This window comes from Sarcophilus harrisii, chromosome 2 (assembly GCF_902635505.1).
Source record: "Sarcophilus harrisii chromosome 2, mSarHar1.11, whole genome shotgun sequence".
In the NCBI taxonomy this organism is placed as follows: domain Eukaryota; kingdom Metazoa; phylum Chordata; class Mammalia; order Dasyuromorphia; family Dasyuridae; genus Sarcophilus; species Sarcophilus harrisii.
The window spans coordinates 343,373,127-343,391,013 of NC_045427.1; the positions used below are offsets into that span (position 1 = coordinate 343,373,127).

General features: G+C 35.1%; 1 protein-coding gene across 2 annotated transcripts in view; it reads left to right on the top strand.

Annotated features, from left to right (window-relative positions):
* The window catches only part of SPOCK1 (SPARC (osteonectin), cwcv and kazal like domains proteoglycan 1), a 616,330-nt gene that overhangs the window by 480,475 nt on the left and 117,968 nt on the right, over window positions 1-17,887 (top strand). For both annotated transcript variants that reach the window (XM_031953010.1, XM_031953011.1), the window contains exon 6: window positions 6,091-6,205. In XM_031953010.1, the coding sequence (XP_031808870.1) occupies window positions 6,091-6,205 (115 nt within the window). The remainder of the gene's footprint in view (window positions 1-6,090; window positions 6,206-17,887) is intronic.

Here is a 17,887-nt window from a genome sequence, read left to right on the forward strand (position 1 = left end):
ATTAGAAATGCTAGTCTTGGCAATAAGAGAAGAAAAAGAGATTAAAGGAATTAGAGTAGGTAATGAGGAAACCAAATTATTACTCTTTGCAGATGATATGATTGTATACTTAGCAAATTTGCAAGAAATAAAATAAATGCACATTAATCATCGGCATTGTTATACATCACTAACAATATCCAACAGCAAGAGATAAAAAGAGAAATCCCATTTAAAATAACTGTTGATAACACAAAATATTTGGGAATCTATCTGCCAAAGGAAAGTTAGGAATTATATAAGCAAAACTACAAAACACTTTCTACATAAACAAAATCAGATCTAAGCAATTGGGAAAATATCAAGTACTCATGGATAAGTCAAGAGAATAATAAAGATGACAATACTACTGAAACTAATCTATTTATTTAGTGTTATGCCAATCATCCCCCAAAAAAGTATTTTACTGGCCTAGAAAAAATAACAAAATTCATCTGGAAGAACAAAAAATCAAGAATTTTAAAAGAATTAATGAAGAGAAAAGCAAATGAGGGTGGCCTGGCTGTACTAGATCTAAAACTATATTATAAAGCAGTGGTCATCAAAATTATTTGGTACTGGCTAAGAAATAGAGAAATTGATCAACGGAATACGTTAGGTTCACAGAACAAAATAGCTAATCGCTATAACAATCTGATATTTGACAAACTCAAAGGCCCCAGATTTGGGGATAAGAATTCACTATTTGACAAAAACTGCTGGGTAAATTGGAAACTAGTATGGCAGAGAGTAGGCATAGACTGACACCTAACACCATATACCAAAATATTTCTTAAAAAATACATGATCTAGACATAAAGAATCATATTATAAACAAATTAGAACAACATAGGACAACTTACCTCTCAGATTTGGGGGGAGGAAGGAATTTGTGACCAAAGAAGAACTAGAGATCATTATTGATCATAAAATAGATAATTTTGATTATATTAAGTTAAAAAGATTTTGTTCAAACAAAACTAATGCAGACAAGATTAGAAGGGAAGCAATAAACTGGGAAAATATTTTTACATCCAAAGGATCTGATAAAGGTCTCAGTTCTAAAATATATAGAGAATTGACTCAAATTTATAATAGTTCAAGCCATTCTCCAATTGATAAGTGGTCAAAGTATATGCAGACAATTTTTAGATGAAAAAATAAAAACTATTTGTAGCCACATGAAAAGGTGCTCCTAATCACTATTGATCAGAGTAATTAAAATTAAGACAATTCTGAGATACCACTACATACCTGTCAGATTGGCTAAGGTAACAGGAAAAGATAATGACGAATGTTGGAGGGGATGTGGGAAAACTGGGACACTGACACATTAGTGGTGGAACTGCGAATGTATCCAACCATTTGGAGAGCAGTTTGGAAGTATACTCAAAAAGTTATCAAACTGTAGGTACCCTTTTATCCAGCAGTGTTTCTACTGAGATTATATCCCAAAGAGGTATTTAAGGAGGGAAAGGGACCTATATGTGCAAAAATGTTTATGGCAGCCCTCTTTGGAGTGGCAAGATACTGGAAACTGAGTGGAGGCTCATCAATTGGAGAATGGCTGAATAAATTATGATATATGAATTCTATGGAATACTATTATTCTGTAAGAAATCACTAGCAGGATGATTTCAGAGAGGCTTGGAGAGACCTACATGAACTGATGCTAAGTGAAATGATCAGAACCAGGACAATAAAAGACTATACAATGATCAATTCTGATGGATATGCCTCTCTTCAACATTGAGATGATTCAAACCAGTTCCACTTGTGCAGTGAAGAAGAGAGCCATCTCTACCCAGAGAGCAACAGAGTGTGGAACACAACATAGCATTCTCACTCTCTCTGTTATTATTTGCTTGCATTTTGTTTTCTTCCTCAGAATTTTTCTTTTTCTTCCTCCTAGATCTTATTTTTCTTGTGCAAGAAGAGAAATGAATAAATATGTATACATATATTGCATCTAACATGTATTTCATAATATTTAACATATATTGGATTACCTGCCAGCTAGTGGAGGGAGTGGGGAGAAGGAGTGGAAAATTTGGAACAAAATGTTATGCAAGGGTCAAAGTTGGGAAAACATTTTTTTTAATTTTTATTTTTATTTATTTTTCTTTTTTTAAAAATTATAATAACTTTTTATTGACAGAACCTATGCCAGCGTAATTTTTTACAACATTATCCCTTGCACTCACTTCTGTTCCGATTTTTCCCATCTCTCCCTCCACCCCCTCCCCTAGATGGCAAACAGTCCTATATATGTTAAATATGTCACAGTATATCCCAGATACAATATATGTGTGTAGAACCGAACAGTTCTCTTGTTGCACAGGGAGAATTGGATTCAGAAGGTAGAAATAACCCAGGAAGAAAAACAAAAATGCAAGCAGTTTACATTCATTTCCCAGTGTTCTTTCTTTGGGTGTAGCTGCTTCTGTCCATCCTTGATCAATTGAAACTGAGTTAGATCTTCTCTTTGTTGAAGATATCCACTTCCATCAAAATACATCTTCATTCAATATCATTGTTGAAGTATATAGTGATCTCCTGGTTCTGCTCATTTCACTTAGCATCAATTCATGTAATTCTCTCCAAGCCTCTCTGTATTCATCCTGCTGGTCATTTCTTACAGAACAATAATATTCCATAACAAAGTTGGAAAAATTACCCATGCATTTGCTTTGTAAATAAAAAGCTTTAATAAAAAACAAAAACTAAAAAATAAATAAATACTTTACTAAAAAAAAAAAAAGAAATAAATAAAAATACAATACAGCATAGATGATGCGAATTTGTGGTTTTCTAAGTCAATATGTAACCACAGGAATTCTTGTCTATTTGAATTTGACTGCACTGGCCTAGAATCCTGACAACTAAGTGTCTTTTTCAGAGTCACATAGTCAGAGTTCATGTTAAACCAGATAATCTCAATGACAAGGCTAGTTCTCTATCCATGCTGCCACTGCTAGTAATGAAATAGGATATATTTCATTTTTCAGTCATACCTGACTCTTTGTGACCCCATTTGCAGTTTTCTTGACAATTGTACTACAGTAACATTGAAGAAACTGAGCATCAGAAAGGTTAATAATTTCCCATACTGAAATAATGAATGTCAAGAATCAACATTTGAACTCAGATCATCTTGAGAACAGGTCTTTTTTTGAAACCATGTTACTTTCCATTTATCTTTTATGAACTGGACCTTTTCATTGTTATTCTCCTTTATGTACTATACCTGGGAGATAATGTGGAATATTTGGTTCCAAATTCAGGGAAACGAGTTCAATTCTAGGAGTCTAAACCACTCCTTGAACTTATAGGCAATTGCACAGAAGGTACCAATTATATTGGCCAAGGGAGTTTCCTCACCAGATCCTTCATAATTTCATTGAAACCAGTCCTTATTTCCATCTTATGCCTATTATTCTTTGTATCTGGTTTTGTGGGTATTAAGTGGGCAAGGGAGTGTTTAAGGGAGAAATATTTTCTGGAGATTATTTTGATTGCTGTGTAGAGTAAGGGGGGAAGGGGGAATTTTTTTTCCTGACATGATCTATTTGGATATTTTTAACATCATTCATGGACCATATAAAATTTTCAATTTATAGAACTCAGTGTAGTCACCTTAGCAAATGATTTCCCAAGTCTTATATGGCCCGCAGGCTGGATGTTCTCTACCTCTCTTGTAGAGAATGAAATGGAAGAGGGAGTTGAAAGAAACAGAATAATAAGACCTAGGATACTGTTGCATAAGAAATACCTGAAGTCTGAATAAAATAGAGGCCTCATAAACAAAGATAAGGGAATGAAATAAATATTGTGCATTCTGAATTAGAAAATTCATGACTTCAAGACATATTCTGCCTCACTTCTTAGTTAAGAAAGTATAAAGAGAAAATGTCCTAGGACAGAGAGCCTTGGGGGATATCCATCTAAAGACTGGGAAATGGGGACTCTGTTCCAGTAGGAATGAACCATCAGATAGATAGAACCATCAGATAGAAGAAAATCACAAGAGAGAAAAGTAGCATAAGTATGATTGGAGGAAAAACTATTGGATGAGAGTAACTGACACCCAATTGTTAATAACTATTGATTGAGACAGTGAACCCAAGAAGCATGGATTCTTTCTGTAGCACATTTAATTGTGTATGTGAAAATAGAGGTGGATGATGCTGGGTTCAGATTTGATGAGGTATCAGTTATGATAGAATAAAAGTGCAGATGATACTATAATAGTTGTACTTGTTAGTTACAGTGTCAAAACCAATGGGGGATAAAAAAAGAAAAAAAAAAAAGTAAGGTCAGAGTAGAAGAGATCAGTTCAGGAACAGACAATATTAAAGGAATTAGATGAAATTCATGAGGGCAAATAATAAATCTAAAAAAAAAGAGTATAGAGTAAAAAATGGCAGGAAAAGAAATGATGGTCATTGAGAGAAGTTTCACATTTCAGGGTAATGGAGATAAGTACTGTTATGAGTGATGATGTAAGTCAAAGAAATTGGGGAGGTTTAATGAAATGAGATGATAAAGTATTCTAGAGGATATGTCAGGCAAAGATAAGGATGAAGAAGATTTTAAGATAGGCATTAAACTCCTTGAGAAAGGAGAAAGCATTTATTAAGTGCTTATTATGTGCCAGAAATTGTGTTATGTGCTTTCCCAAATGTTATATAATTTTATCTTAAAAAGAAAAACCTATAAGTGAATTGCTGCTATTATTTTCATTTTATGTTAAGGAAACTGAAGCAGAAGTGAAATAATTTGCCCAACATCACATTACTGACTTTAAAGTTAGATTTGAATTCAGGTCTTCCTGACTTAAGGCTCAGCACTCTATCCACTATGCCACCTAGTTGCCTCCAAAGTGGGAGAATATGTAGAAATTTGTTTGCTTAACCATGAATATAATGTTAAAACTTTTTTCCCCTTTTCAGTAGGGAAGAGAGGTGGAAAATAAAGTGACTTTTTGCTAATTGAAAAAAATTTCAGAATAGTTGTTAGCAACAACCATTTTTATACAATTTATATGATAAATACAATCTAGTTTGATGTCTTTATTAAAGTAAGTCAATTATATCTCAAAGCATTTTAAAATTTACTGATACCTTTTATTGTTGCATCATATCTGTAAGCTCAAGAATCTTCCCTTACCAATTGAGTTGTCTCTTGTAGTAAGTAAAAAAATGTTTAAAAAAACGTTCAGCAAAAATCAAAATGTTAACCATATCTCTATCGACAGTATATTTTACTATATCAACCATATAAAAAAAAATTTGGTGGGTAAAATAATTGGGATTAAGTGACTTGCCCAGGGTCACACAGCTAGGAAAGTTAAGAATCCTAGGTCAAATTTGAACTCAGGTCTTACTTCAAGCCAGTGTTCTCTCCACTGCATCATCTAGCTGTCCCCATATTAAATGACAATATGCAATATTCAACATTCAAAATCCAGCATCTCTGTAGTGAAGAAGAAGGTATACCTCCTTCTGGGGCCAAGCTTGTCTATTACTTCATTTCTATTTCTATTTCTATAGGAAATTATATTTGGAAATTATAATAATATATATAATATATAGGAATATAATATATATATATATTTATATTTATATATATTTATATTTATATATATATTATATATATTATATATTATTATATATATTATATTATATATATTATATTATATTTTATATATTATATATATATATATTATATATATTATATATATATTATATATATATATATTTCCTATATATTTCCTATATATATATATTCCTATATATATATATCCTATATATTCCTATATTTCCTATATATTCCTATATATTCTATTTCTATAGGAAATTTTTGGAATCTTTCTTTCCTGGTGACATTTTTTTAAAAAGCAATTACTGAAAATGCTTCTATGTTGAAGTAATGTAACTTCATTTCTTGCCAGATATATTTTTTTTCATTAATTTATATTTTCCTCCTCATTTAATGTGCATTTGAGAGTAGTTTATGTAGGTAGCTATTCTCCCAATATTCTAAAGGCTTCGGTAACTTTTCTTTCTGCAGTGCAAGCTGGAATTCCATTCCTGTTCCTCTGGAAAAGGCTTCACCACCCTGTGTGAGGGACCCTGCCCTTGTCTTCCAGAGCCAGAACAACCCAAGCACAAGACAGAGAAGAACAGTGAGTTTGGATCCTGGGAAGGTATTTCTTATGGAGAGATAGATATGGGAGGTCCAGGAGCATGTCAGTTTTGGTCTTCTCCACAGACAAGCAGGGGTTTAAAATTCAGATTATAGCTATCTTGGAAGGCAGGCTTTTGGGCTAAGAGTTCCATATCATCTTCAGGTACTTTTCTATACAAGTAGAATCATATAGTTTGGCCAATTATGAATGTGTTTTGCTTGACATTTTAGCACTAAGCTGAAGGATGAGAATGAAATAAGCCCTTCACAAGAGAATGGACATCAAGGAAGGTCTTTGTGATGTGAAAGTAATATTATCCTCCTGGAGTGGGGTTTCCAACCTTTCTTTCTAACAGAAACTTCTAGCATTAGCTTTAATTTCATGAGCCTGGGGCTTTTTAAAGATTACTTTGTAATTTAAAGTTTCAATATATGTATATCTTTGACAAATTTTATTGTCTACAATTGTATCTTTTTCATCTTTGTGTCCACAGCCTACTAAACACGTGTTTAATTTATGAAAGTAAAATGGAATTATATTGAATGGAATCAAATTGTGGATTTTGTGAACATTTGTGGTTAGATGAACTTGGCTTTAGAATTCTATTTCAGCTGTATTTTTTATCTGTTGTTCTGCCATCCCTCACCAATTTAAAATCCTATCTTTCTTCCATTTTGAGTCAAAAAGTGGAAAGAATACTAGCTGTGGATTCAGAGGACTTGGGGATTAAAATCCTATTTCTGGCAGATGCCTATATAACCTTGGACAAGTAATTGTACCTCCATTATCATCCTCATCCTCATCATCCTTATTTTAGTAATAGCTAACATTTATGTAATATTTCCTGTTCTAGGTACTGTTCTAAACACTTTGTAATTATTATCTCATTTTATCCTCACAAGAACCCTGAAAGGTTGGTGCTATTGTTATCTTCATTTTACAGATAATGAAACTGAATTTTCTCATCTCTAAAATTAGGGGATAGAATTAAATGGTCTTATAGGTCCCTCCCATTTCTAAATTTATTGTTCTATAAAGTTTCTTTGTCCTTGACTCAGTCAGCGATATTTCTGGCCCATATCTCTCTCTGAAGCCTATTTAAATTTGGCTTCTCTTGGTCTTTGCTATTGTCTTTTTGAGAAAATTTATCTAATTCCATTCAAATTTAGACTAGAACAAGAGAATGGAAGGTGAACTTAGTCAGAGCTAGAGTTGAGTCCTTTAAAATCTCAGGATCACTATTTCAACCTTCCCATATCTGGAGTAGTTGAGTAGACACTTAATCTTTTATTCTTTTTCTCAGTCACTGGCATTTCCAGATTTTCTGGCAATATTTCATCAAGATTGTTCCTGACTAGACTTCCATTCCCAAGGGATAAACAAAGAAAAAAGGATAAGAATAACTCTCGGAGTTAACTTCATTATTTTCCCTTCATGTTGAATTTTCTAAGGAAAAAAAAAATGCAGACTGGGTAAGAGCCAGTCTCTACATCATTGTTGGATTAATAGGGAGAGAATGGGACCCTTCTTGATTTAACAAGTAGATTGGAGCTGACAAGTCAAAAGACCAAAAGGTCTGACAAAAATAAACAATGTGCTGCTAGCTTTCCCTAGGAAAATATCCTCCCAGGGAAACAATTCTATCTCTTCATTTCAGTTCTTTAGAAGAGCAGAAAATAGTAAGGTATTTTCAAATTAAGGGCTGGACTCTGGTACACAAATCATGTTGACAGATGATTGTTGAATTCCATTACTTACTAAAAGTTATATGTGTGAAATACATTCAGACACAAACATGGAAAGAAGCAAAAGTCTTTTGCTCTCAGTAATTTCTCAATAGGGGAGAAAAACCCATGGACATGTTTCAAAGGCTACTAGTAAAATGTAAATCCAGCTTTGGAGCCAGGACATAAACTTGTTCTTTAATGTCTCTTGTATAACTGGATAAAGGCTAGGCACTCTGCAAACACAACTTAAAAGCAGTTTCAATTAATCTTTCCCCACCCTTTCAGTCACATTCACATACTATTCAGCGATAAATTATGGTCAGAATTAAAAATGTAAAGGAACATTAATTCCCCAGCCTTGTTATTCTAAATGTCATGATCTTTTTTAAAAAATAAAGAAGTGCCTGATAATAGAATTGGCAAGTACATCAAATTAAAAAATCTTTATGCCAAGGTCCTATGCTGGGAGCTATGAGTTGATTGTAACACATGACCTACAGCATTTCCATTCATTTTATGAATTGTGGCTTTGGAATTTAGTCTACCTTTTTGGAAAGCAAATTGGTTTAGTGACATTAATGTTTTAGTAAATGGTAGAGTGGGAGGTGTTCTGCCTTCTAAATCAGAAGAAGTGGATTTGCATCCTATATCTGCTAGCTTTATCTTTGTTAATTCTCTTCCTTGTACCTCAGATTCTTCATCTGTAAAATATGGGAATTGATATGAATGACTTAATTCTTCTCAGCAATATAGTGATCCAAGACAATTCCAAAGGACTCCTAATAAAAAATGGTGTACACATCCAGAGAAGGAACTGATGGAGTCTGAATACAAATAAAAGCCTAGTATTTTCACTTTAATTTTTCCCCCTTTTGGTCCGTTTCTTCTTCTTTTTTTTTTTTTTTTTGTTTCTTCTTTCATAACAGGAAATATGTTTTACATAGTTGCTCATTTATAACCTTTATAAAATTGCTTGCCATTTTAGGAAGAAGAGGGAAAAAATGGAGGGGGAAATTTGGAACTCAAAATTTTAAAAAAGTTAAAAATTATCTTTACATATAATTGTAAAAAAAGTAAAATACAATTTTAAAAATATGGGAATTGAATCAAATGATCTCTAAGATCCTTTCAGGCTCTAAATCTTTTTATCCTTTTGTAACACATCTGACAAATAGAGCTCCTTGACTCTATTCTTGTGATAGGCTGAGGAAAATCTTGATGATGTCTTTAAGAGTAGAAAATATGCTCTACTTTATGCCACTTCCAAGTGAAATCTTGCGTATATCTGAATTTAGCTCATTTCTAGCCCATTCCTAGGAATATTCTCCCTCTTCTCCTATTTTGCAAGCATTAGAGAATGAAAGTATAATGGGATCATAGAACCTCCTTCTAAACATTTGAACAAAAAGAGAACATGCTTTGCCAGAAATTGAGAAGGGCTCACATTAAAGACTATTCAGAGGGTAATAGCATTTCTTTATTCCCCTTTTATGAGTGTCAGCCTTCTTTCCTGTGGAAGGAAAACCAAAACATCCAAGGGAAATCCTAGTAGTTGAGTTGGAGTTCTTATTGAAGATGGTAACATCTATGCATCTCTACTCCCCTATTTTATCTGAAGAATTCTGATCACTTGCTAATTCTGGTATCAGAACATCTTGTCTGTAATGCATCTCTCAGCTTCCAGTTTCACAGATCCATTGTCAAATTTTGGCGGTTTCCATTCTCTTGACTCATCTTAGAAAAATGTGTTACAAGGAAAACAACTATGTATTCAGAATCAGAAGTGCTATATTCAAATCCTGACTGTCATATACTACTTATTATGTAACCAAAGGGGAGTCACATAATCACTTTAGGCCTCATTTTTTTCATCTGTTAAAGGGAGAGTTCAGACCAACTTCCTGTCCAGCTCCAAAACTACAATCCTAATTTGCTATGATCCTTGCCGTTGGGCTAGCCAGTAACCCACTTTGATTCTTAAGGTGATTTCATGCACTTAATCACTACTATGACTCCATGTAAATATTATATTTAGGTCTGAAGTTTCTCCTTTCAAAATATTCATCTCATGGCTTTTTTATGTACATATGCCCTCAGATTCTCTTTGGTTTACTATGGCCCAAACCATTTTCAGAACTGTTCACACTGTCTTTGTGTATTTACTGCAGTCTGATGATTATAAAACTTGTTAGATGTGAAAGGCAAAGTAGGGAAAGAGAAGCATTCAGTTCAGTTACTGCCTTGGGAATTGTGGAATGGGGAGCCTTAAATTAATTTGCTTAAGTGTTTAAAGATAGCTGGATTCAAGAGAATACATCCTTTCCCCCCTTTTCCCCCAGGACCAAGTTGTATTTTTTTCCAGTTCTTGGAGAATCCAAACCTTGGTGATAATGCATCCTTAATGGGGCTTTTCCAAAGCAAGCATTAGTGCTTTGGTTTCTTTCTTTCTCTTCCCTTTTCAAAGCTCATTTAGCTTTCTGAAGTTTATCAAAACATAAGCAATAGCTCATTGTTCAAAACAGTATTAGTGATAGCCACTAATTTCCAATTTATTTCTTCAGGAGATAAAGGTTCATTTGTAATCTGCACTGAAATTTACTGTTCTTCCATCACTCTGTTATCTAATGCAAGAGAGGCTAGAACAATAAAAAAAATTTTTGAAATTACAATCAAGATGAAACAAATGGCTGTTGATTTTCAAAGCTACTTGCTTAAATTCTAAGAGACCATGTGGCAGAGAAGGGCTCTTTAGTGTGTGTGTGTATGTGTGTGAGTATGTGTATTCATGGTATAGACAGTTCCAGCTCTGTTTCCAACATTGAGGTAGGAGAAAGTGAAGGAGGGAAAGAAGGCAAATGATTCTCTAATGTTTTTAAATGCACTGCCCCTCCTATTTCTCATGAATACCTTCTCTTCCCTCTGTTGTAGTCATGTGTTTTTGCAAAAAAAACATGAGATTTGTGTCTAGAACCTAGATCCAAATCCCATCACCCTGGGCAATTCATTTATCAACAACAAGCACTTATTGAGCACCTACCATTGTAGGTAGGTACTGTGTTAAATGTTGGACAAACAAATATAAAACTGAAACAATTCCCTGCCTTCAAGAAACTTATGATATATTGGGAGATAGGACATGTTTACTGATGAGCAAAAAATAGTAGTTATACAAAATAGATATGCCATGGTTTGGGGGGGTGCAGGAGAGGGACCTTATAACTAACAAGCAAGAGATCAGGATAAGCCTCTCATAGGAGGTGGCATCTGATCTGAAATGTGGGGTACCACATTTATGTGGTACCTTTTTGCCAATACTTTGCCAAGCACTTTTTCCCAGTATTACCTCATTTGATCCTCAAAACAACCATGGGAGTAAGACACTATTCCTCTATTTTATATTTTTGGAAATTGAGGAAATACAAAATAGTGACTTGCTAGAATTGTTTAACTGCTAAGTGTCTGAAAGAAGTTCTGAACTCAAGTCTTTCCCAGTAGACAGGGCTCTATATATTGCACCATCTACTAGCTGCCTCTGATAAGGTGAGGAAGAAGAGCATTCAGAGTAATAGCCTATATAGATAGACAAGTAAATTCCTCTCAGGGCTTTGGTTTCCTTATCAGTAAAGAGAGGTCATTGGAATAGATTACTTCTAAGGTACCTTTGGATTCAATCTATTCACCTTGTCCTCTAGACCTTCCTACTGTTTGTTTCACATCCTTCTCTCCAAAGCAGAAATGGCAACTAGTTGAGGCTACCATGTCACTTCTGCATGATGGAGAGGGAAGAGAACAGTTTTGTTCATCACTCCAGGAAAGAGATAATAGAGACAGATGAGTTCCTGAAATGAGAATCTAAAATGGTGATGAGCAATTGACAGAGTGAGCATGGATGCCAAATGTGGACAAGCTAAAAAGAAGAGGCTCCTTTAGTCTAGGAAAGGAAATATAAAATATGATTGAAATCTACAAAATCTTAAGACAGTGGGTAGGATGAACATATGGTTGTTTTTCTAATCCCAGCATCCCAGGACTGCCTTTCCCCTCCTTTTGAAGCTTGAGAGAGGTCATTTTTAGATAAATGATAGGACATCCTATTTTACACAGCAGGGGAGGGAGAAATTTAAGAAACTCAATGCACAGGCTGAAAACAGAAATAGCTTTAAAAAGCTTTTGAATAAATTCTTGGCCGACAGATCCAGAATGCCTTTGGAAAAGGCATTTATGGTGTTTGAAGGACATGATTACAGTTTTCTGCATTGACATCTAGAATATCAGCCAAATCTTATTATACCCAACTCCTATTAGATCCAGGGCTATACTGGCTGGATAGTTAATTTGGAAGGTCATTTCTTATGTTCCTTCTTCTCTTACCTCTATTTGTAACTATATGAAGTCCAGGGACCCAATCTCTGTAGTCATTATAGGCCAATATCAAGTTTTCAGAGCCATAATTTCTTAACTTTAGGAAATTAGAGGCAAAATGGGCTCATGTCCCCTGAAAATACTGAGTATGTTCATAATATAACCCCCTACCTCATCAAGTCAAGGCCTATTCTGGTGATCCAAAGATTGGGAACTTTGAACATGTTTATTATGAGGTAATTAGGTGGCATAGTGGACAGAAAGCTAGACATGGATCAGGAAGCCCTGTGTTTGAATCCTATCTCAGGCACGGACTAGCAGAATGAGCTTGGACAAATCATCTCATAGCTTCAATTTTCTCATTTGTAAAAGAAAGATAAATTACAGCTTTGCATCACAGACTTGTAAGGATCAAATCAGATAAAATATGTAAAGTGCTTTACAAAGTCTAAAATGTTACATGTATTTGTATGTATGCGTGTAGGTGTGCTTATATACAGGCTATTCTAAGGCTAATTTATACACATTATATACATTCATATCTATATAGAATAGACAAAGTATTAATACAGATCTGAGACATGCAAACTAAAAACTACACCAAGACTTTTGAGATAGGCTTTTACATGCAAATTTTCTAGAAGGGGCTGAATTTAAAAAAGTAACTTGGAAAAAAACTAAAAGCCATCTTATTACCCACTCAGCTCTCAGGGTACTCCTCAGTAGCCCTAGCAGCAATATAACCAAACACTACTAATATTCCTCCCAAATAGATCAAAAATACAATTCACCCCAAAAATGTGCTATTTAAACTCACAACAATTGCACAACCCAAACCCCCCACTAACCACAAGACTTAAACCCCCATATATAGGAGAAGACTTAAAAGCAAAAGCAACAAACCCAAAAATTAATAACAAAGACAACATAAAAACAAGCATAATTTCCATATTAGCTTTAGTATGGACTCTAACCATAGCCTATGGCATGAAAAATCATTGTTGTAATTCAACTACAAAAACTAATGACCAATCTACGTAAAACCCATCCCCTTTTAAAAATTATTAACCACTCATTCATCGACCTCCCTGCACCATCTAACATCTCTGCCTGATGAAATTTTGGGTCTCTGTTAGGAGCATGCCTAATTATCCAAATCCTCACAGGCCTTTTCCTAGCAATACACTATACTTCAGACACCCTCACTGCTTTCTTCTCCATAGCCCACATCTGCCGTGATGTTAACCATGACTGACTTCTCCATAACCTTCACGCTAACAGGGCTTCAATATTTTTCATATGCCTCTTTCTACATATAGGTCAAGGAATCTACTACGGATCCTACCTTTACAAAGAAACAGGAAACATCTGCGTAATCCTACTTCTCACTGTCATAGCAACAGCATTTGTAGGATACGTACTTCCCTGAGGTCAGATATTATTCTGAGGTGCCACCGTAATTACCAACTTAGTATCCTCTGTCCCCTACATCAGCACCACCTTAGCAGAGTGAATCTGAGAGAGGCTTTGCAGTAGACAAAGCAACCCTCACCTGGTTCTTTGCCTTCCACTTCATCCTACCCTTCATCATCACAGCACTACCCGTTGTTCACCTACTGTTCCTCCATGAGACAGGCTCTAACAACCCCCCAGGAGTCAACCCAGACTCAGACAAAATGCTCTTTCACCCCCACTATACCATCAAGGATGCTTTAGGCCTAATACTACTATTCCTCATACTCCTCCTTCTAGCCCTATTCTCACCAGACTTACTTGGAGACCCAGACAACTTCTCACCAGCAAACCCACTAAACACACCCCCTCATATCAAACCAGAGTGATACTTCCTATTTGCAATCGCAATCCTACGCTGTATCCCCAACAAACTAGGCGGAGTCCTCACTTTACTAGCATCTATCCTAAACCTCACACAATATGTATGTCTTTATGTATACATATATTTGTGTGTTTATGTGTGTATGTTTAGTTTTCAGTCTTTTAAAAAGAAAACTACTCCAATTTAATAATAATAACTATCATTTATATAACACTTTAATATTTCATGTAAGTGACTTGTTTAGGGTCGTGCAACTACTGTGTCAGAATGTAATACTGGAGGAACTGAGCAAGACAGGGGTTAATAGTTTATTAAATGGAGAGATACTGGGGCCAAATGTATCTTGGTCCCAGGGCTGGAGGAGACTGTCATCGCTAGGAACCCAACACTAAGTATCAGAGAGCAAGCTTTTATATAGGATAACAAGAACAATGACATAATGGGGGAGGTACCTGGATGGGGATAACCTAAATGGGAGGCACCTCGGATGACACAATGGAGGGAAGTACTGGAGAGGTTACTGATATTCTAATGATGTCTAAAATGGATAGACCTTTATCCTGTCAAACATTTAAGAAGGAATGACTATATCCTAAAGATATAAAACCTTTATCTCATCAACCATTTAAGAAGGAATGATTATAGTCTGGGGTTTGGGGGCAGAGAAACTGAGATAGACCTTTATCTCATCAAACATTAAGAGGGAAAGGTTATAACCTGAGGCAGAGTAACTAAATAGGACAATTAAGGAAACTAGCTCAGGACATCAAAGGGGAACTGTGGCACAACAAGAACTCTTATCTCTAGCTTATGAGTAAGGCTGTGGATGGTATAGTGATCCAAGGTTGAGACTTGGAGGAGCAAGATTAGAGATAAAAATAAGGAGCAAAGGATTCCAGAGAAAAGAAGAAGGTAAAGTTGAACTGATTCATCAAGTGGTCATGAATGAAAAAAGGAGGATCAATGTCTTCTGGAAGTTGGAAAAATCATGAAACAATACTGACTGTCCACTGCATATTTGCATCACTTACCTTAATTGGGTCTTTCACTATGGCAAGGCAATACATTTACATTTCTTAACTAACTCACTATGCTACTTGCCACATCACTTCTTCTAAACCTTTCATCTCTTCTCCATTCCATAGTTCCCCCCCTCTTCATCTCTCACCTGAGAATTTTGACTCATATTTCACTGAAAATATCGAGATCCTTTCTTGAGAATTCCCCTTTTCCCCTCCTCTTTATTACATATTATCCCACTATGTCCTATGAAGATTCAGTCCTTTTTCATGCAAAGATGAACCCTGTTAGACAAGCACAAGTAATCCTATTCCATTTAATCTTCTCTAACAAATTACCTTTTATTACTTCCACCCATTCATTTATTTTCAACCTCTCCTTGACTACTGGCTACTTCCCTACAGCCTACAAACATGCCCATATCTCCTCCACCCTCAAAAAATCTCCACTTGATTCATCCATTCCCACTATCATGCCATATCTTTTTTTCCCTTTGAAACTTGTTGTTTGGTTAGTTGTTATCCTTTATTCTTGAAGAGGACCATCATGACATCACTCTCTTGGGGTCAAGGTAGAATGTGTTTGACTGTGGCTAATCAGACCAACATGACTTCAGGTTGGGCACAGTTTATCCATATGAACATTTGGGGGGAGATGTTTAAGCATTTTTTTTTGAAGCTAAACTCCTTGAGAAAGCTGTCTATAATCAATGCTTCCACTTCTTTTCCTCTCTTTTCCCCCTTAACTTTCCACAATCTGACATCCAATATTATTGCTCTGAAATTGTTTGTTAAAATTGTCAGTGATTTCTTAATTGCCAAATCTAATAGCCTTTTTTTTTCGACCTGGTTTCTTCTTGACTTCTCTGCAGCCTTTGATGACATTGTTCATTCTCTTCTCCTAAATGCTCTCCATGTAATTATTCTTTTTTTATTTTCTTCCTATATGTCTGTTTCATACTTTCTCAATCTCCTTTGCTGGATCTCCCCAAACTATCCCCAAATCTCTGGGGAAAGGTCTGCAGCCTTCTCCATTGATATAGATAATATCAATTAAGCTTTCTTCTCCTCAGCCTTCTTACTATTTAATTTAAATTCCATGTCAGTTCCTTAGAATCAGAGACTGGGGTTTTTTTGCCTTTCTTTGTATTCCTAGTGTTTAATAAATGCTAATTAACTGGCTGGTTGATTAGAGAGGCCCAAGTCAGCTCTTATTACCCTCCTACCCTTTGTCTAGTTTCTTCATGATTTCAAAGTTAGACTTCACATTGAATATTTTCATTTCTCCCTCTCCCCTTTTCAACTCCCTTTTCTGTGACTTCTATTAGACTATCAGTTCATTGAAGACAGAGAATGGCTTTTTTTTTTTGCTTGCATTTCTATTCTTCCAGTTCTAATTGCTTTATAGATATTTTTGTTCTTTTTTCTTTTCTTTTTTTTTTTTTTTTGAGAGGCAATTGAAGTTCTGTGTCAACTTGAATAAGTCACTTTACCCCCATTGCCTCACAAAAAAAAAGAAAGAAAAAGGAAAAAATGGCAATGGAGGTAAAGTGATTTGCCTAGGATCATATAGCTAGGAAGTGTTAAGTATCTGAGCTGGGATATAAATTTAATCCTCCTAACTCCAGAGCCAGTGCTCTATCCACTGCACCTTCTACCTGTACCTTCCTTCCTTCTTCATAAGAAAATTGTAAAGTCCTGGGGAAAAGAATATTCCATTCAATTCTAATCTTTCTTCAGCCTTTGAAGGGAACATGAAGATCATTTCCAGCAAAAGGATATGAATCTTGGTATAATGGATATATAGTCTCATTCTAGTAGGTTGATGGTATGTGATACCAGAATTGTGAATGAAAGGAAGTTGGGCTGAATGTTGAGGGCTGATGTGCTGGTTTGCTGCCTGTCAGTCTGCCCAAGAAAACTGCAGTGATGATTCCAAACCTGTGATATTACACTCAAGGTATGCCTATCATCAAGGCTTTCTAAGAACAACTTGAAACTTTAATCTTCACCTGTACTTTGAATATTTCCCCCTGATGTGTCAACAGAGTTTAACTTCCCCTTTCTGATGAGACTCTTGAGCCAAATTCACTAACTACTCTATTGCTCACATGTCCATAGGCCATAATCCCAGTGAAAGAACTGTCAAAGAGAGAGACATCTTACTGTCACTAGAGACTGGTTTTCAAGGCTAGAAAGCTGCTTTGCTCACTGCTTGGTTCTTTGCCCACTAGTAGACTGCCACCAAATGAAATCTGATGCCTTTGTTATATTCTGGTTTACTGAAGTAGAGTCAACAGAGATCGAATAAAATGCTTTCCCAATATATTTTTCCTGTTTAAAAAATAATGTAATTATCTTCATTAAAATATCTAAGTATAAACATTAAGTAGTATTTTCATCCTAAATTGTATTACTATTGACTTGGGCCTGTTGAGTTCACTATTTTTTTAAAAAAAAGCTTTTTAAAAAAGGAAGTCCGTCCCCCCTCCCCCCAATTTAGGCAATTCTATGCTTATTATACACAATTTATTATATTATTAGTATATACAATTATTATATACAAATAATGGGTTCAGAGAGGTGCCTTGGGACACTTTAAGGTGAAGGTGATCACTCAGTATCATACAGCCCGCAGTTGTAAGATATAGAATTTGAAACAAGGCTTCTTGAGTCTGAAATTAAGATACCTCACAGGAAAAATACAGTATTCAATTATACAGTGTTTTCTAAT